Source organism: Acipenser ruthenus, chromosome 11 (assembly GCF_902713425.1).
Source record: "Acipenser ruthenus chromosome 11, fAciRut3.2 maternal haplotype, whole genome shotgun sequence".
In the NCBI taxonomy this organism is placed as follows: Eukaryota; Metazoa; Chordata; class Actinopteri; order Acipenseriformes; family Acipenseridae; genus Acipenser; species Acipenser ruthenus.
This window is the reverse complement of record NC_081199.1, coordinates 41842305-41868376: the sequence shown is the minus strand read 5'-3', so window position 1 is coordinate 41868376 and position 26072 is coordinate 41842305. Positions and strand designations below refer to the sequence as shown.

Genomic DNA, 26072 nt, shown 5'->3' with positions numbered 1-26072 from the left:
AAAGGCGTCTGCTAAATAAACAAATAATAATATTATTATTATTATTAATAATAATAATAATAATAATAATAATAATAATAATAATAATAATAATAATAATAATAATAATTTTAAAAAAATCAGCACCACGTGTGGAACTTGATACACTTTTACAACTTCAACAAAGCAGTTCTGCAAATATCAAAAGGGTAAAAATAATCTAAAATTAGAGAGAACTTACCTTAATACGTGTGAGGGTCGCAGAAGGCAAAAAGAAATTGCACACAAGTTTTATATATCCAAGGTCTTAAACCCAGTCCTGATTTTGTATCCATCTTTAATACGGGTTATTGAAACAGTGACAGTCAAGCTAACCTTGGGAATTAATTACCTTTTGGAAAACATACAGGCTTAAAACAGCTTACCTGAACTAGACAACCAGACTTCGATCTGATCATTTTAATAAACTTGTGAAAACTGAACAATGCAGCCAAACATTTCAATTAGAAATCACCAGTATGGAATTCCAATAGGTGTGCTCTATGAGTGACATGCATGCCACAGCACCATCTGCCAGGTTACTGATAAGACTAACAGCAACTCCTGCATGCTGACCAGATTTAATTAAAACTAACATCCACATTCAAAGGCATTACTTAAGGCTATTTTTAATGACTTCTGATGCCCTAAATAACCATCAGACACCTCTTAGAAGCAGCAAGGATTGCAAGTCATGACCTAAAGTACAGCATGCTTTCCAGTGACGTCAGCAAGGGGCTCATGCGTATTTAACAGACAGTTTCCACTGAACTGCACTATGATTTTCAGGGGCAACATCAAAGCCCAACTTGCATTCAGATCTGATCCTTATAGAGCTAGGACTTTGGGTAAGACAAAGAGTTTCAGCAGCAAACTGTTTTCCACCTTCATCCCTTCCTCAACCAGCCCAACCACTCTGCTGTCGGAATGCATCTGGGCTACGCAGCCGTCATCCAGTCCAATCCTTTCCTTCCTGCAGACCACCCGGCACTACAGCTTGTCTTGGAGAACTCGATCCGATTTAGTCATCAACATATTTCACCCAGAGGGAACAAATTTTTAAATCAGTCATTTGGCAGTGATGTTAGGTTCTCTCACACCATTAGCGTCAGAATGATTAAAGGCGCTATATAAATATAAACTCAATCTCAGGACGTGTGAACTCCATTCTACACTTTTCTGTAAGAGGTATCAACCAGTTGATACGTGTTATTGAGGTAGGCAAGAAAAAAGCAGAGATTAAAAATAAGCAGAATGGCAAGATACAGATTAAGCATTGCAAGCACAGATACAAAACAGAACCTGGCCTCAAACACAGTACAAAACACAGCTGAAAATCAGAAGCTGCTCAGTAAACAGCAGCTGTTCCCTGGTGGTCTCTCGTACCAGAGAGCTCAAAGCCTTCCAGGGGGCTTGTGCCACGCCGAGACAGAGCGCTCTTCAGCACAGTTGATCTGCAGGGCGCTGGTGCCCAGGATGTTGACCCCGTTCTGGAACAGCAGCACAGCAAGATTATTGGGGATCTGCCCTCCGACGGATATGATGCTTCCACTGCAGCCCTGAGAAGGAACATTGTCAACAGCGATCAGAACCCCACACGGCACCGGCAGCCAGGCTGTCAGCTAGCATTAGAGGCCATGGGGGTTTGTTTTCTTACCCAGGGCACGCAGATTTTTATACCAAAATATAAGCTGCCTGATATGATCAAATCTTACACAGGGGCAGGCCAGTGGGGAACAGCAGCATCAGCTACAACCAACTCAACTGGTTTGACTTGTGTAGCTTTACAGCAGCCTCAGGTCTCCAATATCATTGTGTTTCTGGGTTAAAACAAAAAATAAAACATTTAGTTTATGTTTATTCATACAAGCTGGATCTTTGCTTATTTTTAAAAAAAGTTGTCTGTCTGCATTTTTATAAAGAGGAGTGCCAGAGGGGGGCAGGTGTGTTGATTTCAGGAGATTTGAGGAGGGGTGGTCAGTGAATCAACACATTCATCTTTGATAGGACAACAGATGGAGTATGATCTGTGCAACATCTTCATTTTGTGCATTTTAGCTTTATTTATTTTATATCAGTTGCACTATTGCCTTCTGATAATGCTGATAATCACTAAAAGAGGAGGAATGTGTTTTTGAAAATAGTTATGAAAAAAAATGGAAAAACAGAAAAGTAAACTGGTCACTGCTGTACCAAACTTTTTATATAACCACTCCAATTCCATGACGGATAAGCTGGAATTGCAAAAGTGCTGCAGTGTTAGATGTTTTGTAGATCAGGCTTTAGGAGCAGTGTCTAAAGCAAGGACCTCCCCCTCTCTGAAGCAGCAGAAGACATGCTCCCCTTCCACTCTCCATCCTCCCTCTCTGAAGCAGCAGAAGGCATGCTCCCCTCCCCTCCTCCCCCCTCCCTCTCTGAAGCAGCAGGGCATGCTCCCCTCCTCTCCCAAGCAGCAGGGCATGCTCCCCTCACCTCCTCCCTCTTCCTTCTTCCCTCTCTGAAGCAGCAGAAGGCATGCTCCCCTCACCTCCTCCCTCTATGAAGCAGTAAAAGGAATGGTCCCCTCACCTCCTGCTGGGAGGTCTTCAGGATCCTCCCCAGGAACAGCTCCTCAAAATAGAGCCGGTCGCACTCAAAGTCTGCGCTCAGTCTCGGGGATGTGGTTCACCACCACCGTCCTGCGGTCAAGCCTCCTCAGCGCGCGATTGCTGGACACGCACACCAGTCAAACTCCACACTGCTGCTGGGGGGGCGGGATACAGACAGGGACAGGGTGAGGACGGGGGTTGCATCATCCACTGAGATATCCCACTGCAAGACAGATTTTTACTTACTTAAATGACAAGCTGTACCTGAGGTTTTGCTCTGCGAGTCCTTGGGATTAAAATTGTATTCATTATTGCAGATAAGAAAAGAAAGTGTGCGCAAGGTATTACATGTGAATCTCGTGATGCTGTAGGTAGAACTATAAAACAACAGTGCTAAAATGTAACCTAGCAAATTTTAAACATGTGACTCAGGCATTATTTTTACAACCTCTAAAACATTTACTTTTATGGACTGTAGTAAACGGTTTTCTTCACTACACTATATTTGTGTAGCTAAAGGCAGTAGACTTCTATTCAAAACGCAACAGTGAATTTGCATTGATTGGGTGAGGAATCGTGTCAGTACAAAGTGGGACACGGCTTACATGAATCCATTGGCTTAGCAGCGAGGGACAGCTGGATTACCAATGTGATAGGGTCCACGTCCGAGCACCATCACCCCATGGTCATTGAAATCCAAGCCATGCTCCTAAAATAGCACAGTATTGATTAGCTTCGATTATTATTATTATTATTATTATTTATTTCTTAGCAGACGCCCTTATCCAGGGCGACTTACAATTGTTACAAGATATCACATTATACATTATTTCACATTATACAGATTAGCTACCACACATACAGTTCCTTTCCAAATGAATGAAGCTCATTATGGAGCACTGGAGGATTTAGGCTCATGTAATCTTATGGGCGACATGTGACTGAATTATCTGCATTTTGTTTGGAAGTGAACTCATGAGTTGGGTCACGTCCGTTTATCCCCCCTACCACATAGTGTCTGCAGTGAAATTACAGCCATCTCTCAAACGTCAGATTAAAGACAAGAACTTGCATTAAGTCAGCATAACTAGTAATAGTGTAGCAGACTGCTTTCTAATCAGCATTTGTTTAAATTTCGGTTTGTGGATTTTTCTCAGCCATTTGTTTTTCATGCTGGGAGGGGGTGCTGTTTACAGTATGTATATTCTGTTCAGTACCAATCTGCTTCATTACTCTGCAGAGAGAAAATGGCAGACAACCATATGGCACCCAATTGGAGCAGAAGTTCAATTTCAGGGCTACCATTTAACAGTAATGCTAGCAGTCTGGCCTATGCAAAAAAACAATTTCAGAGGCTAAAAGTATTCTATACATTAATCATTTACTATCAATGATGCACATGCTGGTAATTGCAAAAAACTTTAACAATTAGAGTGAAATCCTACTAACTTTTGACATGTACAGTAACGTATAAGCTCCCTACATGCGTACCTGGAATACAGCAGAACACTGGCAGGGTTTCATTGGCGTGACTCACGTTGGAGACCCTATAATCTTTAGCACTCACCTGCCCGTGGTAGGTGCAGTAAAGGTAGTTGGTCACTACTCTGTTGCAAGGGTGTCAATTTGTCCAGCAACAGAAAAGAATGACAGTACTGTAGCACCCCCTTTCACACGCCCGTCAGTTCCAGCCTATACTAACATTCAGGGGTCTCGTAGTGCGATCCCCGACCTAGATTTACACACAAACACACACCTTTCAAGTGATTTACCAGCACCCGCCAATATCTGAATTACCCAAGCCCACTGCAGCCTGGCGCTTTCTCTAACCACTGAGCTCCTCAGATCCACTGCAGCCTGGTGCTTTCTCTAACCACTGAGCTCCTCAGATCCACTGCAGCCTGGTGCTTTTTCTAACCACTGAGCTCCTCAAATCCTATGCAGTCCGGCAATTTCTCTAACCACTGAGCTCCTCAGATCCACTGCAGCCCCGCACTTTCTCTAGCCAGTGAGCCCCTCAAACCCACTGCGCCCAGCTCTTTCTACACTGCAGCCCAACACTTTCTCTAACCATTGAGCTCCTTAGATCCACTGCAGCCCAGCACTCTCTATGCTCTAATTTCCTAATTCTGACCCGACATTGAAGGCAGGCCTCCCAAGATTCTCCTATGTACCGTGGAGCGAAGATCCAAGTGAAGTCCAGGCTGCGTTACCTGTTTGACCCAGAGCTTGACGTTCCTCTCCAGCCACGGCCTTGTTAATTCTCAAACATACCCTCATCCCAACTAATAGAGGATAGATATACCCAAGACAAACACATGAATGAAAAGAAAAGCGATTCACCCAACTTGTATCTGCTGAAATCTGTGTGGTTTGAGGTTCAGCGGCAAGTACACAAGTAATATTGCATTGTACCACATCCTCTATCAAAAGCTTGACTGCTCTGGATTCCTGCCTGGAAAGATAGTTCTTCTATACGGTCTGCTTTTCTCAGTCCTTCAGATGTTTCAAGTCAAGTGACTTCCTTCCTGTTCTTTATTAACTACATCTTTTGAACCAGCGTACTCTTCAGTCTATACTTAAGTTCCATGTAAAGTTAAATAATTTCTCAACTGCCTTTGTTCATTGAGTCTTGCTGAATTTATTTAAAATGTTCCTTGATATTATTTTTTTCTCCCCAATGCATAGTTTGAAAGGCTGCTTCATTTCAGTTAAGATCCTGCTGTCTAGTGTATTTCATAGTGCACATCTGCCATCTTCTGGCCCTGTAGGGTTACTACAGCTCATCCCCACAATGCAAGGAGAGTGGGTTAATTAGATTAAATAAAAACAGAAAATTACGTTTAGCTGCATTCGTTCATTAGATGAATCGCATGCTCAAAAGTCATTTGAACTTACAGTGGCAGCCAAAGTCAGCTATAAAAATGGCCAAACATGGTACCGTGGTATCTGTGATACACAGTTCTGTCAACCCGCCCTGCATCTCTTGCATGCTAGAGGTGGTTATCTAACTAGAAACTGGTTTGTCACAGATTACTACTGAAATACAGTGTTTCACCAGCAGGTGTCCCACGCTGAAGTTCACAATGAGTTAAAGTAATTTTTAAATCTGTACTATACGGTTGCGGTAACAGCTTGAATATACTGAAGCCTACAGTATAAATCAAGAAGTAGGAGGCTTGGTGGTTAAAGAAAGGGGCTTGTTACCAAAAGATTCGAGGTTCAATCCCAGCTCAGCCACTGACTCACTGCGTGTGACCCTGAGCAAGTCACTTAAACTCCTTGTGCTCCGTCCTTCGGATGAGACGTAAAACTGAGGTCCTATTGTAAATGACTCGGCAGCAGCAGTTGTGATGCATAGTTCACCCCTGAGTCTCTGTAAATCGCTTTGGATAAAAGCGTCTGCTAAATGACTAAAGCATAATAATGCTAAGCAATGATGAAAAGATGGATAAATGTAGCATGCTACAACCCAAATTAAAATAGTTACGGTGATATTATATATTGGATTACGGAAAGCATGGCTGCAGGACCCCCGACACTCCGTTCTCCCTGTTTGAAGGTACAAAAGATAAGCTGGTTGAAAGCAGAGTTCGACATACTGTAGTGACTCTATGGATGTGTAATCCTGGATTCTGATCTCCTCATATCTTAGAAGCGAAGCAGAGTTGGGCCAGTTCAGTACTTGCATACGAGACCTCCTAGGAATAACACGGGGTTGTTTTCACATATGGGTTGTTTGCTTTGTTTTTTTGGTTCGCTTTCACATTTTTTGAAGTGATAATTGCTTTCTCATAATCTAACCAAACTCTGTTCATACCAAAAAAGACAAAGCTATACTATACTGATGTGATCTCAGAAAAGTGTGATGTAAACGAACCATGTGTGAATGGGTCCATAGGGTTTGTGTCCCTCTCTGTTAAAGGTGCGATCTTTCAGAGGAGATCTTAACCCTTTCGTCACCAGAGACCGAGGGACCCACAACTTGGACTAACAATTAAACAGTCAAGTTTCTACTTTTGAAGCTACATGATATACTTTGGTAAAATTATATATATATATATATATATATATATATATATATATATATATATATATATATATATATATATATATATATATATAATATACAGTATGTGCAAGAATATTGTGATTTGGGTATTGTTGGACATTCTGTGCATTTGGGAGTACAAAACAATTGATTAAACATGGCATTTCCCTTTTTGCAAGTTTGTTGCTTTTGTGGAGCACCTGATAAGCTTCAGTTTGAAAGCCCAGTTTATCCTCTAAAGTAGTTTATGAATTCATTTTAATGTGAGACCTAGAAGGGAATGACCCTCAAAACTAAATTAAACTTTTTCTTATATTTATTTGACTTTTTTCTACTTTTTTTCTCCATGTTACGTGGCATCATTAAAAACGAGTCTAGTGTGACGATAGGATATAAATGCAGTTCAGCTGCATTCTAATCATTTCGCAGATGTCCTTGTTTTATGTTTAGGCATGGCGGGGACAATCTACTTTCTTGCTGATCTGTTGCAGCCAATGAAATCCAAGTTCCCAGCATTTGAACTGTGATGAAAAACAAAAGCAGAAAGGATGCTGCCGTGTATTCCACATGTATGGTCTGCTCTTTTTCCTTCATTTTCCTTTTTTTTCTTAAAGAAATTCTAGCCCAGTGTCTGGGTAAACGATGACCCCTGCTGCCACTGAGTAGGGAAGAGGGTTCGGCCAGTTAAACAGCATCATAGGGTTATTTGGGATTCCCAGCTGCTGGTTTGTACAACATTCTAAAAGCCTCACGTTTCTCCAGCGTGGGCAGAATGCACTGCCCCCCTGTGCCTCAGTGTATGTGCCCTCTAGTGGTAAGTCCTGGTAAACACCCTCTGATCATTATCTTAGCGATTCTCTTGCAAGGTCCAGGCGTTCATTTCAAAAGCATTTGCTTTGTGAATGTATCGTTTTTCATCGCAGTAGAGCAAGTGAGCTGAACCTGCGCTGAGTTAACTAATGCAAGTTTATATTTAATATTAGTAGAATTCATATTCCTGCTTTTCTGGTGGTATGTTAAATTCATGATGACACATGTCTATTTAATAGTGCTTTAGAGCACTTATCTGAAAGTGTTTTTTTGTTTGTTTTTTTAGCTTTGCTTTCTGGTAGAAGTAGGATTTCTAGGTGCAGTACCAAGTTTTGGCTATTAGCAGATCAAGGTTTAGCGTTAGAAAATCCTGGCATCAGCCAGTATGTAAACGTAACTATCATCATTAAGGCTGTGTGTCAAACTAGTTGTAATCTGACACTGATAAACAAGTCTACGCAACTTGCATTGTAATCTAGTAACAAGCTAGACCAATGTGCTTTTTCAAGGCAAGGTCTGCAGCATTTATTTCTGAGAGCTTTGACAAACGTTTTGAAATGTTTGCTTGTAGTTGAAAAATGAACTGTGCCTGTCCAGATAATATGTTTGTGCTCTTCTTGTTGGTGTGTGCACTGCTCAAGGGGTTATCTCTTGGGGCAAGCAGCAAGCCTCCAGTGCCAGTGCTGTTTATACTGTACAGATGACTGCAGTACCCGACAGCACTCTAAACCTTGATGCATTTCCAGGCAGTTGCGTTATAATATTGAGTCTTGAATGTTTAGCCTTCTTTTTTTGCCTGAGATAAGTATACATTAAACCATTGAGAATGATGTTCTCTTCCTGTGTTGTGTCTATCTGTGCTCTGTTGATTACACTCAACCCCGTCATTCATATTTATACCACAAGGAGGCAGTAGTGTTCTTAAGAGTTTTGTGAGCATGTACTGTACTGTATGTGGTTGGAGAGCCCTGGTGTCAAGCAGTTTTGGATTCCATTCTAGTTTCGTGGGAGGCTGCATTTATTTTGTAGTTAAATATAACGAAGGACATAAACAGACCATGTACCTACCGCACACTTTCTCTTACATCAGCCACCAAGGCTCATAAGATAGCAATTAGGCAGAGCCAGAACTGGAAATGCCCAGCAAAGGTAGAAAATGTGTTAAATACAGATAATGAAAAGAGTGTACAGCGTATGAACACCTTTAAAGTTTGCAGCTTAAACGTTATGCAGGAGAGATGGTAAACTGAAATTAAATAGAGCGTTACATAGGATAGAACCAGATTTATATTAGGGCCCAAAGACTCAAAACCCAAACACACAAACAAAGTGAAAAGTGAAAGGAGCAAGCTGACAGAGGCCCTGTCTACCCTCTAACCCACCTGTCAGGTCACACCAGAGTGACAGGAGGCTACTGTACAGCACTACCCCAGTCACTGCGCTGGCCCTTCTCTCAGGACTCCACCTGTCAGGTCACACCAGAGTGACAGGAGGCTACTGTACAGCACTACCCCAGTCACTGCGCTGGCCCTTCTCTCAGGACCACCTGTCAGGTCACACCAGAGTGACAGGAGGCTACTGTACAGCACTGCCCCAGTCACTGTGCTGGCCCTGCTCTCAGGACTCCAAATTGGGGGCAGCGAGACCAAAGCAATCCTGTGTTGTGACCGGCCTCTGAATAGATACTGCACGCCGAGATCTGAATAGATACTGCACACCAATCTGAATAGATACTGCACGCCGAGATCTGAATAGATACTGCACACCAATCTGAATAGATACTGCACGCCGAGATCTGAATAGATACTGCACGCCGAGATCTGAATAGATACTGCACACCAATCTGAATAGATACTGCACGCTGAGTTCTGAATAGATACTGCACACTGAGTTCTGAATAGATACTGCACACTGAGTTCTGAATAGATACTGCACGCCGAGATCTGAATAGATACTGCACACTGAGTTCTGAATAGATACTGCACGCCGATCTGAATAGATACTGCACGCCGATCTGAATAGATACTGCACGCCGATCTGAATAGATACTGCACGCCGATCTGAATAGATACTGCACGCCGATCTGAATAGATACTGCATGCCGATCTGAATAGATACTGCACACTGAGTTCTGAATAGATACTGCACGCCGAGATCTGAATAGATACTGCACGTCGAGATCTGAATAGATACTGCATGCCGAGATCTGAATAGATACTGCATGCCGATCTGAATAGATACTGCACGCCGATCTGAATAGATACTGCATGCCGAGATCGCAAGGAAACGTTCACATATTACGACAAAAGGGCGTTGTTCACGTTTTCTTCTAACTGGACAGTGTGTCCCTTTCACAGGGACTATTGAAATCTGAGCCCCACCTGCACCACAGTTTCAGTGAATCAAGACGGCTCAACAGCATGTGTTACACGTTATATCTTTTACTTCTGCGTGGTATTTCATTTCCAGAAACAAATTCTGAAAAGACTCCTAGAGGCTGATTGTTATTTTATTGTTTTACTATAACTCCTGTGGGTCCACAAATGTGACATAAAAGTATTTGTTAAATATATGAAAAGACTGTTGTGTATAATGTTGAAATGTAGTTAAAAATAAAACTATTTAACACTGTGTTTTTTTTTGTTAATTTTTTAATTATTATTATTGCAACTATAGGAAACAAATTCTTTAAGTTTTAAGATACAATGTTTATGAAAGTGTCCTGTGTTGCTGTACCTCTCAATCCACATCAGGTCATGTCCTCTTGCTTTGGCTCCAGCAGCAGCAGCAGGGGAAACCTTGCAGAGCAGATTATTAAGGAAAGCTGTTCTGGGTTTGTTTTTTTTGTTTGTTTGTTTTTTTGTTTTGTTTTTTATGGAAGTTAAATGGGTTAATTTGTCTTTTGTAGAAATCACCTGCTCTTCTTTAGAAAGCTGAGATTTACATATGTGGTTCTCTATCAAGGTCCTTAAAATAAAAGGAGCCCTACCCTTTTTAAGAAATCCTAAGAAATCTCACACCTCCAGAGGGATCTTTATATATAGAATGCATCTGTTCCTGAAGACAGTCTCAGTTACATTCTAGTGCTTTCCACTGACCACTCTCTAGCACTGCCGATGCATCAGTAAGGAAAGCCTTGCTGGCCTTGCTTTCTGTGACTTTCTGTTTCTCTGTAGATGTTAGGTCTCTTTTGATTATAATGGGATGGCCTATTAAAGCCACCACACATGGGGGGGGGGGGCTCTCCTGTGCCCTTTGACCCCAGTGGATAATATTAGCGCAAGTCTGGCATGTCAAGGTTAATTGACTCTGCATCATACCTGTCAAGATCTGCCACTCTCCAAGAGGTTTTGCAGCGTTTCTGGGTTTCTTGAGCCAGTCAGCAAGGCTGACTGATCTATGATCAGGCACGATTGAGTTCTCATGTGAGTAATGCTGTGTGTGACGACACAGTGTGAGTGTGACTGTCAAGCAATCCGATATCCTTGCTCGCTGGACATTTTTCACTTGCCACAACATCTGCCCTGTTTCTCAAACATTTTTCATTGAATAATTACGTTTGAGAGCTTTGAGAGTTTGAGGATGATTAAAATATTTGGTATTGTGCGTGTTAGAACAATGAACACATCTTAAATACAGAAAGTTATCATGTACTGTTTTAGTAAGCCAGTGGTCATGAGATGGTATTGATTTATACATAGACGCAATTAACGCACCCTTAATATTCCTACCACGTCTGTTTCTTGTTTTGTTTCAGTAAATTATAAAAGTTTTTAAAACAAAATATAAGAGGAATCTGATGCATAATATTAGCGGTCAAATCTAAAAGAAGAAATTTTTGAGTGTGCGACCAACCTCGTCTCTATGAGCGCCGTCGAGCGGTGTATATGGGTTATATGTCGGAGAGAGAGAGACTTTTAAGATTAAAAAATGTAGTACTCTTAATCAGACTGACTCATAAAAAAATGCAATTTCACTCTGCAGTTTACAGCCCTTTTGGTTTCTATACAGTATGTCATTTCCTTAGTTCTGTTCATTTTGGTTGTATCCTATATTATAAAAGATTAGCATAGCAAATTGTAATAAAACATACTGAAAGCTTAGGTAAACATTGTAAAGCCCAGAGGTACAATATGGTAAAAAAAAGATATATATATAGTTCTAAAAAATTGTGAACTCTGGTAAATGCATAGTATAAGCATGAGAAAACTTGTGCATGGACATACTGTAAACTCTTAAAGATGAACTGTCTTGCACCAATACAGTGATATCAGAAAGAGCATGAATCTACTGCAGAGAAACCCCTCAACTCCATGTCTTACCAAACCTCTATGTACCAGTATTGTGTAACAAGAGAAGGCAATACTGTGCGGACAGCTGAAGAGAGCTGGGGGCTTTCACTTGCATTGATTTTCCCTGTGAACCAGCCGCCCCATCAAGAGGTTAATTATAGGAGCCTTTCTGAGGAATGTCTTCCCTGCCCCGTGTCGCTGGCCCTGGTGCGGAGCTCTGACAGATTTAGAAGAGGGAAGGGAGCCAGAAAATACAAAGTCAGCCCAAGGGCTGTAAGTGGCACCAGCAGCTGTCACTTCTGTCTTCCTTGAAGCTTTCTTACCATTGGGAATGGAAGACACTGGCAAATTCTACGGCTGCTTCTTCAAAGCAAGCAGTCTATACAGTGCCCATCTCTAGCTTTTAAAAACACATCAGGATACATTTATATCGATTTATTTTGTATTTTTATGCCAGAAACTGTCAACATCACACAACTGTGAAGTTTAAATTAGGGTCTCAAGAGTGTTCTAATGCTGTAAAACATGAAAGATACATGCCGTAAAATTAGGATATTCTCAATTCATTACTCAATTCAGATTTATCTAGTTTTCATATAGTTCACATGCGCAATATGTCCACAGTGAGACATCAGCAAAATTAAGTTACCGCAGATATTTCCTGTATTAGTTGATCGTGATTATTTCTTTCTCAGTGCGATTTTTCCCTTCACAAAAATATAGTGCACATTAAGACCTCGATAAACCTCCTCTACAGTACCCTGTTCCCTATTAAAGGTCTGTTGAAGAATTAGAAGTCTGAAATTCATGACACTGTTCTGCATGGTTGTTAGCTTTTATTTAACACCAGTTGAGAAAGCTGTAATTAGCAATGTGTTATTGTCTTGTAATATGAATAGTAGGGCCTAGTTTAATCCACGTTTATATTGTATGTGGTTTATAAAAAATAAATATGCATTACATCTGTCTGCACTGTTTTTACAGTTTGGGGGTTTGTTTCCAAATATTTACAAATACTTTTTAGTTCACTTCAATTTTATATCCACATTTTCACAAGAAAGATTTGGCAGATTTGTTTTGCATTGTAGTAGATGATGTAGATTGTAACAATTATTTCCCTACTTATATTGGAATACAGTCAACCCTGTATTAAGAGACCGCTCAGGGGACAGTCTAATAGTGGCCTCAACACAGGTGGTTGAAATGAATTTTCTGTTTGTCTCTGACATGCTTTCCTGTAATTATGTATGTCTTACATACACTGTAAAAGCCAGCGGATGTAATATGAACAAAAGGAAGTATATAATTTAATAACATTCATTTAGATAATGCATTTACAAAACAAATTACTTTGTGAAAGTAATGAATGCTTGCCTGTCTCAACGCCAGCATAAGCATAAGACCTTTTCCGATTACCTCGCACATTGTATTATGTCACTGCTTGCTCTGTGTTCAAATAATGAAGAAGGTGAAACAGAATCAGCAAGTCAATCAGGACATCAGGGTGAAAAGAAGCGACTTTGTTTAGTAATTAACAGCTTAATTAAGATATTGAATCGGCTCAAAACACGGTCACGTGAACAAAAATAAAAACCTAAAACTTCAAGCCCTAGTTCTTTCCGATTTAAGATGCTGTATCTGCGTCTTTCTAGTGCCGAATTGTTCATCAGTGTTTGTGGCACTTACTGTCTTTACAAGTTTAATAACTTTAATTCTGTCATCTAGGGAGGACCTTTTGTTTCTCCAGGTTTTCTCTCTTCCTTTACAAGAGAGCGCTGTTGTTTTATTGATTATGGATAAAAGACAGCTAAAATGGTTACCGTATTCCTTTGAATTTAGGACGTTTAAGACATTTAAAACCATCATGTTCTTGTAACAATAGCCCTGTGTAAGGGTGCTTAATACAAGTTTGACTCAGTTGCTTGGCAAGAGAATTGTGGTCACGTTAGACAGGTGGTCGCTTAATACAGTTCAATAAAAGGAATTTAAAGTGGTCGCTTGGGAGAAAATATGAGCAGGAGCAGGTTTGACTGTATATTAAAATCCAAGCACCCCCAGAGATCATAGTGCTATAGGGTCTAATTTACAGGCTACAGCATAGGCACTGCTAATAGTAAATGCTTGTTAATGTGCTGTGAATATGCAAGGCTTTTCAAGTGATTCACCAGAAGGGATCGTGATCAAATATCATGCAGTTTGTCTGTGCGCGCTCTTTAGGGACTTCAGAGTTTAACATTTAACTAGGAGTCTCATGAATACTATATGGCTTGGAAAGACAGAGCTGGGAGATTCTCAGGGGACCGGAACTAGAAGAAAGATCGAGATATGTTGCATCTCTAAGCATGCGCCGGTGCGCATCCGAATATTATCAGTCTCCCGTTTCATAACAGAGTATGCGTGTTCTCCATCATTATCTAATTATGATTCGTCTTAGATCATCATTTACCAATGTCACTAACAAGAAGGGTGTTATGAATCTTTATCCAATCCATGAAAGCGTTACCAAAATAAAACTATAATACGTATCTGTTCCTGCAATGTGAAATCTCAGCCTTTGGGTTCGTTTCCATGTTGTACTTCCTAAGGTAAAGAAGATGTGATCCATGTGCAGTCCTTTAAAACCTCACAGCGGACTTCACAGAACGCTTATGCGTCTCTCGAAATCACCATGCACTTATAGGTACAAAAACCCAGGACTCTCCGGGCTATATGAACAGGGTGCTGTTCTGAACACTCTCTATAAACATCTTCACATATTGGCACATACATTGTTTCCAGAGAGGAGGGAAATACAATTATAAAGAAAGGAAAAAAAAGAAAAGCGAGTCAACACATTTTCCTAATCACGTAGCCTTTTCTTCAGGAGTTTTTATTTTTATTTTTTATTTGTTTGCAGATTTTTTTTAATTTTCATGATTTATTTATTTTTTTAATAAAAAAAACAAAAACCAAGATTGCATCTGTTCCGACTGTTACCGGACTGTGGGATGACAGCAGTATAGCCAGTAGGGATGAATATGAGCAGCAAAGGGGAGGGTTATAGAGAACTGAGTTGGATAATACCTTGATTAGGATTATACCGGCACACAGTTAAATATATTAGAGGTAGTATTTGATTAGGTATAGAAGGGTAGTAGTTTAGCTGTTAGACTATATTAATCTATTATAAACCCGGAATGGCGGTAGCAGTTGCGTATCTTTCTGAAGGATGGCTACATGACAACGGCATTTAACCTTATACGACGAGGTTATTTTTAAAATCAGTCCTGCTTCATCGACACTTTCTTGCGACAGAAGATGTAATGTGTGGGAGTGGTCAAGACAAAAACGGTGTGTGGAAAGGCTTTCATTGTCCACGCCCCTTTTTTATTACCTTGCCACTCCCCCCTGTCAACCGCTAGTGTCAACTTGCACAGTGAAATTTAACCTTTGTGACTTTGGAAAAACACAGATTCCCATCTTCAGCAAAAATAAACTTCTAGGAAAGGTTTAATACAGAGCCCTTGTGTCATTAAGAGTCAGCAATCACCCGCAGAATGACACACTGAATTTCACTTAAATAAACATCCGAAACCTTTTTTCCACAGCTGTCTTAGATTGTCTCCCCTATATTCCATTTATAGGCCGGACGCAAAAAATGACGTCCACCCTTTTCTGTAAACCACCCAATCCAACTGCCCGTGGCTGGCTGGCAGCGAGCACTAAGTGAAATATATATACACCCATATCCCGTTAACACATTGAGTTCTCTCTAAGACACTTGGGCTGTAGAGCACCCTTGAATTCCGGTCTTCTTGACTTCCACCATCAGGAATCTTTCTTTTCTTACTCTCAATCCTATCTAATAACTAAAATGGCACCCAAGAAGGACGTCAAGAAGGCAGAGCCCGCCAAGCCGGCAGCGGCACCAGCAGCGGCACCGGCAGCGGCACCGGAACCCGCAAAGCCCGCGGCTCTCGATCTGTCCAGCGTTAAGGTAACGGCCGCTGGAGACGCAATGTGGTCCCCAGACAGAGACATCTATGAACCTCTATGCCTGAATGGAATGATGAGCATGACTTCAATTCTGTCTTAATCATCTAGCTAGCTAGAAACACATACACTTATTTTCTTCTGGAAAAAAACACATTTATTTGCTTTTAATCTCTAATCTACCGTTTTTTGTTGAACAGGATAAAGAGTGAAATATCGTTTATAATGATTGTTATATTTACATTAAGAAATGTGCATTCAGGTGTTTACCACAAAAAAAGTGTATCAAACAATATCATTTTAAAAGGGCTTATGTTCTTAATGTTGAAACAACGAAAAATTACATTTTATTCAGATTTACAAAACCTTGGAAACATAGGTATTGCATTTGCCATGACAGCCCTGACGGTCTTGACTCGCTCTTCTAGTCTGCTTTCCATGCTGACTGACAGGATATCTTGTTTGAAAGTTGCTGTTAAAGGCGCGTTCTTGGCGATGTATATAATAATATCTCAGGTGTTTTAATGTAAAACTCGTAAGAACACGTTTCAGTGGACCTGAAAGTAAACACAATTACACCCTGCAAACGAGTTTCTACTGCCAAATGGAAAACAAAGATCATTGATGTAAAGACGTTCGTCAATTAGCGGCTTATGCATCTCTTTATTTGTGGTAGGTCAAGTTTTTCCTTAAATCATGAAATACGTAAGCATGTACTTTGTTGCATTTTGTTCACAAGACAAAATAATTCTTAGCTATTGTTTGGGAATATACTTTATAAATTTATTTATTTATTTTACCCAAATAAACAGGTCTTAAGTGTAAGGTGCACAACATTATGATGTGCTTAAAATTCGTCGCATTTGTTTTTACTGGATATATCTTACTATGCAAACAATATATATCGATCTCGGTCTGCAATTATATACATTTAACATAGATAGGTTACATACCAATAACACGACTCTAAGACGTTTTCAAGATCGGTTTGTGTAGACTGAGATGGAATATCAGTAAGCAGCGTGTTTGAACTCTACAGTAAACGGCGCTCGCTCTCGGTTCAGTACCAAGGTCAGTTCTACGCGAGCGCATGGAAGGCTGCACCATGTCTGCCTTCAAGAGTTAACCCTTAGTTGTATGAAGCGGGTAGGTTCCGCTCCTCCCACCGCACTCCGTGATTGGACGGTGGTAAATTCTAGCGAGGACCTCGGTAATGAAGAGCACCACATATGGATAGGCGAGATTTAGTTAGCTGCTTATGGAAGTTGCATATTACAATGCAGGACTGTTCGACGGCTTTGCCTTTTATTGTTTATATATACATAAACAAAAGCAATCATGTTTACTACCAGGGGCGAGGACTCTTCCTCTGCACAGTACGGAGCATTGCTTTTAAAGGATGAGAACTCAGTTGTCTATTCCGTGAAAGCAGGCAACTGTTACATTCCCAGCTTTCTTTAATGTCGGTTTATTTTTTAGAAGACCACACAATGCCTAATTTGGGAGTAAATTCTCGAAACGAAACTACGCAGTGTTGAGAACAAAATAAAATAAAATAACAATCTAACAATAATCAAAATAGGCACAGAATCAAACCCCGTTAGGCTGATCGAAGACTAAGACTTGTATATTTAATATACTTTTCTCATGTGCCTTTAACTGACAACATTGCTCTCTGACAGACATACATACATCTACATGTGTGTTAATGTGTATTATTATTATTATTATTATTATTATTATTATTATTATTATTATTATTATTATTATTATTAATGTTATTTTTTCATTATCATTTAATAAAATAACTCAAAAACAGTGTTTTTGAACTTTCTACTCGATTTGTTTGTGATATTAGTGGAACATTTGAATTGCAGTTTTGTATAATGCTTCTAAGATGCGTGTGTTGCTATGCCATCCTGTTGTGTGTGGACTGTTTACGATGCCCTGTTTCATTTACCTTTTCCAGTTCACCACCAGAGACTTAGGACTGCACGCGTTGTTTCCTGTGGATTGTAAATTGATACGAATGCACCAACAGATTTTAAATAAAAGGAATCATGATTAGAAAAGTGTTTATTCATATGGTTACAGCGAGGTTCTAAATTATTCACTCCACACTGGATCATTTTGCATTGCTACACCGCGACCTCTGCAGGAGGAAAGAGATATGTCTCCTAATAGGAACAGCGCTTCTGTTGAGTGAAGAGTGATTCCAATAGGGGTCGCTGTGTTCTAGAAGTTAATTTACCTTAAAAGGATAATCATAATAACAGCTCCGAAGCATCGTGCTTAACGTTTTGATCCCAGAATAAGCTATTAATAAAAGTTTTTAAAAGGAGCAAGAACGCGTTTTAGGTTTTGGGTTAAACTTCACTATGTCCATACATATGATGGGTTTGCTTCAAATAATAAATACAATAAACTAAAACAGCATTCACAGAGCCTGTATCCCATAACCGCTTTTGCATTGGTCGGGTTGTGCGCTTGGAATTAATAAATAAATACAAAATTAAAAATTACAAAGTTAAGAAGAGCCTCCACTCTTCCCGCCTTTTAAAAGTAAAAACGCCACCATAAGCTAAGAAATAAATAAAGAAATAAAATCTGCTGACCAAGTCCTTTAGGCCTCTCCTTGTGGCCTCCCTGCCTTTCCTAAAATAGCCCCCTCCTTGCCCGCTCTCAAAGGGCCTGGCCAGGAATGGCAGCTCCCTTTCTCCGTGCCCTAAGAAAGCGAACCCCTCCCCCTGCGACACCTGAGCCCCCCTGTGACACCACAGCATGGATAAATAAGAAGGAGCGCTTTCCTGGAGAAGGACCACTCCACTCCTGGATTCACTTCACAGGCCTCTCCTGCAGCCGCCAGCTTGCCAGCCTTTACAGCCATGGTGTGTGGGGACTTCAAGCTACTTACTAACTGCTAGATAATACCTATCTATCTATCTATCTATCTATCTATCTATCTATCTATCTATCTATCTATCTATCTATCTATCTCTTTCTTTTTACCTCTCTCTCTCTCAATCTATCTAACTTTCTTTCTATAGCTGCCTTCTTATTTCTAAACATCAGGCTAGAAAAGGAATTCATTCTTCAGGAGATGTAATCCTGCCTCTGACGTCTTTTAAAGTCTGTCTTGGACTTTCTTGCACTTTTCTGTACTCTGGACTATACTGGCTAAAATTTTGTATCTATGAATGGGTACTACCACTACAGCTGCATGCTGAAAACTTTCAACTTCTATATCCTACACTTTTCTGAATAGCTTTGGTATTTTTTTTTTTATTATTTTACACTAAGCAATGCAAATTACAAACTGCGTTGAAAGTAAATACGTGCTCTTGAATAGCTGTAACTCACTTTAAAAAATAAATACAAAGAAAGCAACTCTTCTTAAAATAACGATTGCAGGACTAAACGAATATAGAAAGCAATGCTAACTATTTGAAGACTCTGTTGGTGCAATCCTATCAATGTTCTTGTTTTCTCTTTTCCGTTGCAGTCCTTCTCTGCTGATGAAATCGCTGGTAAGTGAACCAGGGCTTCCACAGGGTTCAGAGTGAAGGCATGTCTCAGCTCTGCATCCTTCTCAGGATTGGCACTGAATCGATGCAAGAGAAACTGAGACGTCACTTCACTCTGCCCTTTCACCTGGCTGCTTCTTTCTGTGGAGACTGGCAAGTTTCAAACAAAACCAATCCTACTTGCCAGGATCTGATTCAGGGTTGCCAGGTGTCTTTGATTATGATATAGATGTTTAAGTTCTCTGTTTGGTTGATTTTACCCTTTACAGATCGACTTCTCAGCAGATCAGCAGGAAGGTGAGTTTACCTTCATCTTTACCAAAGTAGGAAGCTGTAGCTGCTCCAAAACCATGTTACAAAATATAATGTAGAACAATGTACAACAAAACATGAAATGTATGGCAGGGATGCAACGATAAAATCTCCATGTTTTGCTGTATATGCATGGATTAAAATGCAATGTATACAGTGCATGAAAACATAACTACAGGCTCGAGCAAGCAAAACAGCACTCCTGTAAGCTAAAGGCGTGTTTAAGTAAACAACGTCATTTACACAGGAAATGTATGTGAATGCTAATTACTACCAAAGGTTACATGACTGTAAGCAGTTTAAATGCTGGTGGTTAAGGAAACTTGCTATTAAGGTATCAGTGGAGATTAAGTAAATGCAGGACCTATCTGCTATGATATTTTGAAGAGTATTTGTGCCATGTGCTCATTGTTTGTGAAGAGACTGCTTCTATCTGTTTTATTTAGAATACTATGATTGAAGAAAGTTCAGGCCATTAGGGCAATGGGGAACAGTGGGATTTGACAGGCGCTTGAATGCCAGGGGCTGGTTTGCATAAGCAATTTAAAGCACTGTCTAGAATCTTCTGTTTGTTGTAAAAATGGCCTTGTATGGAAACAGCTAGGCCTGCCTGCCCCCAGCTATCAGACACCATCACTAACTCTCATCTCTGGACAGGCTTTCTCACAAGTCAGCCTAGGGATAGTGTGGTGCAGTGAAGGAATGTGTTTCTAACTCATATTGAACACGATCAAAAACTTCAGGGACGTATTTAAAGTGCACACATCTGGAGCTTTTTCTTTCCAGTTTTCCTTAAGGCAGCGGTTTCTAAAAGTTTGCAGTAATTCTGTTACATTTTACATTTCTATTATACAAAACTGCCAGTGTGCTGTTATAGTATGATGGTATTATTATGTTACAACACGTTATTGTATAGAATTATATTGTTCATTATATTATTATTATATAGTATTAAAGTTTGTAATGTCTGCTGTACCCTGACTGTGGGAGTTGGGCTATATTCATGCAAGTATCCAAGTTTAAAGGTTGAATTAGCAAGTCTGCTGCATGCATTGGGCCACTTGTTACATGCATGTTGGGCAGAGGCAGCTCAGTATAGGATGACAGCCAGTTTAGGTGCAAGGGTTTCAGTTACCATAAAGTCAGCATTCCTCTTGCAGGGAGTCAGGTGGAACATGTCTGTAGCTTTATATGGAAAGGGCTGGGCTAAAGGGAGCCTGTTGACAGCTAGTAGTCACTGCTTTATATGGCCCTTGGAAGAGAATATTTAGAAACAGGTGGCATGTCTAGGAATTAGGCACGTTAATCTTTCAGCAGCTCACTTTCAATTTCCAGCAAAGAGATAGGTGTCTCCTGCGAATTTGTTTTAAAGCGACAGCTGCACTAAATAAGTGGGCACTGTAGGAAATGGAAAGTGTGCATGCATAGGTTCTGCAAATCCATAGAACCCAACCACCTGCTGTTTCGGATCCCATAGCTCCCTCCATCAAGAGGGCAATCTTCACAGCCTGCTTGAAATGACCACTAATGCCACTAGGTGGAGCTCAAGGAACGCTGTTAAAAGCTCAAGTCTATGTCAGCGGGTATTGTCTGGATATCCTTTCAGGACTGTCCACAGGAACCATTGACTTTACATGTGATTGTTATAACTAGCTTTACACACACACACACACACACACACACACACACATATGTGTGTGTGTGTGTGTGTGTTTGTGCTTTTAATACTGGAGACTATAGAAAGTCTCAGCAGTAGTGAGTTATGCCTATACAATGTACAGGAAAGCTAAGCCGTTTCCAATGTCTTATAAAGGCTCCTGAGGACTCAAGTCGCCTCCCACATGTTTCAGTTGTGTAACCCCTCCTTTCTCCACCACCCACCATCCAGACTTCAAGGAGGCTTTCCTCCTGTTCGACAGGACCGGTGAAAGCAAAATCACTTACGGGCAGGTGGCTGATGTGATGCGTGCTCTGGGGCAGAACCCCACCAACAAGGACGTGAATAAGATCCTGGGGAACCCCAGCGCCGACGGTATGCACACTGACTGCTGTTTATCATAGTATTAGCAGTGGGACTGACTTAACAAGCTTGGTAACAAAATGGCTCTGCCTAAGAATATACATTTAAAGTTTGAAGTCAGCTTTGAAAATAATGATAATAAAAAAGTGAGTACAATTAAGATTTCCATTTTGCCAGTGGTAACCCTCGTCACCTTTTTTAAATGATCTGCTCTAATGTGTGTTCTGAAAGGCGGAAAGCAAAACCATGAAATACATTGAATACACAGAAACGGTTCGAAGGGTACATTGATAAACATATCTAGCAGATCTTCAAATGCATACAGGTACTCTGAGTATCTGACTGGCTACTTGGCCCTGTCTATTGCTGTGTTGTACTCATCTACTCTCTCTCTTTCTCTCCGATACAGACATGAGCAACAAGAAAATTGAGTTTGAACAGTTCCTGCCCATGCTGCAGACTGTGGCCAACAGCACTGACAAGGGTGGCTATGAGGACTTCGTTGAGGGTCTGCGTGTCTTTGACAAGGAGGGCAACGGCACTGTGATGGGCGCTGAGCTGCGCATTGTCCTCTGCACACTGGGTAAAAGGGAGCGGCTTGGGGCTAAAGGGGCAAGACAGACACTTAGAGCAGCTATGAGCACATCATTCTCAAACTAATCCACATTTGAAATGCATACACGTGTAGATTTGTGATTCTCACAGCTGGACTCGTACAGTTCATTATGATTTGTGTTTCTCATAGCTGGACTCGTACAGTTTATTATGATTTGGGGCAAATCAGTTAAAAGTGGACATAATAACAATTGTAATAACAAATTGAGTTAATTGTTCATTGTAATAATGCTGGTTTTAGACAATGGCAATTTCCTCATTAGGATCACTAAATGGGTTTTTGTCTAAAAGAATAAAGGAGATGCAGAATACTAAGATCATAGTGGCTGAGTTGAATTAATACAAAGGAGCACCGTGCAGCACTGTGTAACACGGGGCTCTCTTCAATCCTATCAGGTGAGAAGATGACAGAGAATGAAGTTGAGAATCTTATGCAGGGACAGGAAGATGAGAACGGCTGCATCAACTACGAGGGTAAGCAGCCAGCGCAGCCTCTGAAACTGACAGCTCCATGTCATGCCTGTCTCAGAGGTCTTGCTATAAAGATGAATGTTTCTGACACTTCACCCTTGTTTTGTTGTGCCATGCTTTTAGACTCTACACTTCATCCTTTCTTTTGCTAATATCTCCCCTTCCCTTCTTTCTCTATCTCCTTCACAGCTTTCGTCAAGCACATCATGTCTGTGTAAGAAGGATATGAAATGGTAGGTCTGTCTTTCTTCTTTTCCAGAAGCTTTAATTTACTCTTAATCTTAATTCTTACTTCCCATGTGCAAAGTGATTCCTATATGGGTTAGAAGAATACTCTCCTTGGTGACATGAGGGAGTGTCTGATTGGAACAGGTATTGCTAGCTCCGATAGTGTAGGTCACTCATATTAAATAACTGGACGAGCTAACCGCCACACCACGCTAACTCCATTATTATCTTATTCATATTCTACATTATTTCACCTGTCTTGGTGGAGACTTCACTGTTTTACCATCTGGTATTAGTGAATGTCCTGACTCCTGTTCTCAATGCTTTGAATTTGTGAAAGTACTGCAGGTTCTCAGAAGAGGAGCCAAACAAATACCAAGAAGAAAAAGTACTTTGGAACTGATTGCTGGTTTGTTGCTCTATTTTTCAGATTTGGTGCGAATGCTGAAGACCCGCTGGTGGCAGGACATCCACTTCACCAAACCTGTTCCTTTTTTGACCAACATAAACCAGAAAGGACTGTGCGACGTGCTTCTAATTTCTTGTTTTATTTGATTTCATTTTTTTTTTGTTTTGTACCCCTTACCCAACAAAGGCCTTCTCCCTTCCAAACAGTACCACATTCACTCAGGCAACAAGTCATGGGGAGTTTTCATTCCCATACTCCAGCACTGAGGTCAGCCTGTGAATGCACTGCTTCCCTGTCCTCTGAATCTTAATTTATTTTCTCTGTAATGTAATTTCACAAAATAAACTTTGAAAAAAAAGAATTTACTTTGGCTGATTGTGGTTTCTTTTTAAATTTGTTTTACTTGAATGATTTTTTGAAAAGCTATAAAATATGATAGAAGTGATCCAGTTTTCTTTGTATCACTATAGTTTGTATCAGCTGTCAATGGCTTCACAGTAGCTGTTTAATCATTCTCTATTAAACTATATATTATACAAATACACTATAGGGCGTGGAAGCAGATTGGATTGAAAGTACAGAATAATAGATACAGTATGAATCTGGAAACAAACAAGTGTTTAACTTATAAAACCTCTCATCAGCAGCTGGTGAATATCTATGTGTGGAGTAGTGGTTAGGGCTCTGGGCTCTGGACTCCTTACCGGAGGGTTGTGGGTTCAATCCCAGGTGGGTGACACTGCTGCTGTACCCTTGAGCAAGGTACTTTACCTAGATTGCTCCAGTAAAAACCCAACTGTATAAATGGGTAATTGTATGTAAAAATAATGTGTAAAAAAATATTGTAACTGTATGTAAAAATAATGTGATATCTTGTAACAATTGTAAGTCGCACTGGATAAGGGCGTCTGCTAAGAAATAAATAAATAATAATCTATTTGAGTTGCTTATATTCACTAAGAAACTGTATGAGGTTGCTAAGTAGGTCCTCAACACCAGGTGTATGGCATTGCTAGACACTACAACACTGCATTTGAAATGGGAGAGACAGCAATGCTTTTACTACACAGGTAATAGCCAGTGTACCAGCATTATAATATTTTGACATCAATATTGTGAACCGAAACCACACTGTGAGGTAGTCCATTGCTGTGCCATTATATAAATCCAGTATAGTATCCTACCAGTGTGCAAAATACATTGTGTTCAGTTAGGGTTTTCTGATTTATTTATTTATTATTTAACAGAATGGGAAAAGGACATACATGGCATACAAGCTATTAATTCAATATGCACTGCAATACAGAACAATTGGTGCAGCATTGGGATCATATATGGTCATCCATAATGTTGGTAAAAAGTGAGACCTTTTTTAAAACCTTAACCCATAGTAAAACACTTGCATTACACAACATCCCTATACACACTATAGCAGAGTCAATCACAGACTAGTAAAACACTTGCATTACACAGCATCCCTATACACACTATAGCAGAGTCAATGACAGACTAGTAAAACACTTGCATTGCACAGCATCCCTATACACACTATAGCAGAGTCAATCACAGACTAGTAAAACACTTGCATTACACAGCATCCCTATACACACTATAGCAGAGTCAATGACAGACTAGTAAAACACTTGCATTACACAGCATCCATATACACACTATAGCAGAGTCAATGACAGACTAGTAAAACACTTGCATTACACAGCATCCCTATACACACTATAGCAGAGTCAATGACAGACTAGTAAAACACTTGCATTGCACAACATCCCTATACACACTATAGCAGAGTCAATGACAGACTAGTAAAACACTTGCATTACACAGCATCCCTATACACACTATAGCAGAGTCAATGACAGACTAGTAAAACACTTGCATTACACAGCATCCATATACACACTATAGCAGAGTCAATGACAGACTAGTAAAACACTTGCATTACACAGCATCCCTATACACACTATAGCAGAGTCAATCACAGACTAGTAAAACACTTGCATTACACAGCATCCCTATACACACTATAGCAGAGTCAATCACAGACACATTCAGCTAGCTGTTCGTTCCAGCACCAGAGCTCTGCTTTGGGACTCAATAGTCCAGCTTCTGTCTGCATGCCACATTCACAATACAGCTACACTACACACACCACATATTAACTTATTGTAAATCAGACGAAAATAAACAGGGTTATACGGTCCAAATTCAATTAACCATTTGTTTTATTTATTATTTTATATTTTTAGCTGGGACTCGGGAAACGCTTTGTGAAAAAAATATATCAATGTACACACAAAAGAAAAATAGGATACATTTTTGTTTTGACTCATTATTGTTAATATGTTCCTCAAGGACAATATCCCAGGTTTAACATCACAGTATTATTATTATTATTTATTTCTTAGCAGACGCCATTATCCAGGGCGACTTACAATTGTTACAAGATATCACATTATTGTGTACATTCAATTACATTATTTTTTACACATTATTATCCATTTATACAGCTGGGTTCTTACTGGAGCAATCTGGGTAAAGTACCTTGCTCAAGGGTACAGCAGCAGTGTCCTCCACTGGGGATTGAACCCACGACCCTCCGGTCAAGAGTCCAGAGCCCTAACCACTACTCCACACTGCTGCCCCACTACTCCACACTGCTGCTACAGTATAACTTTGTTTTGTCATAATTCATAGACATAATTCATAAATATAAATATTTGCGTGTTTAATATTGTTCAGTGCTATAT

General features: G+C 40.2%; 1 protein-coding gene and 1 long non-coding RNA gene across 3 annotated transcripts; one reads left to right on the top strand and one right to left on the bottom strand.

The window, feature by feature from the left end:
• Positions 1-574: 574 nt before the first annotated feature.
• LOC131739332 (uncharacterized) lies at positions 575-3301 on the bottom strand. The gene is made up of 4 exons (XR_009330484.1): positions 3212-3301; positions 2587-2829; positions 1734-1838; positions 575-1577 (listed from the first exon to the last, which is right to left on the bottom strand). It is a non-coding gene; the product is annotated as an uncharacterized LOC131739332 (long non-coding RNA).
• A 12196-nt stretch (positions 3302-15497) lies between these two features.
• LOC117427173 (myosin light chain 3, skeletal muscle isoform-like) lies at positions 15498-23671 on the top strand. Of its 2 annotated transcripts, none has more exons than XM_034045600.3 (7): positions 15498-15735; positions 19525-19552; positions 21456-21599; positions 21997-22170; positions 22599-22676; positions 22863-22906; positions 23332-23671. In XM_034045600.3, exons 1-6 carry the CDS (start codon positions 15613-15615, stop codon positions 22889-22891), a joined length of 576 nt encoding a protein of 191 aa, XP_033901491.2. In that variant the 5' UTR covers positions 15498-15612; the 3' UTR covers positions 22892-22906; positions 23332-23671. The 2 variants fall into 2 exon arrangements, with proteins under 2 accessions (XP_033901491.2, XP_033901492.1); XM_034045601.3 differs by lacking the exons at positions 15498-15735; positions 19525-19552 and adding exons at positions 18511-18619; positions 19234-19258.
• Positions 23672-26072: the final 2401 nt, after the last annotated feature.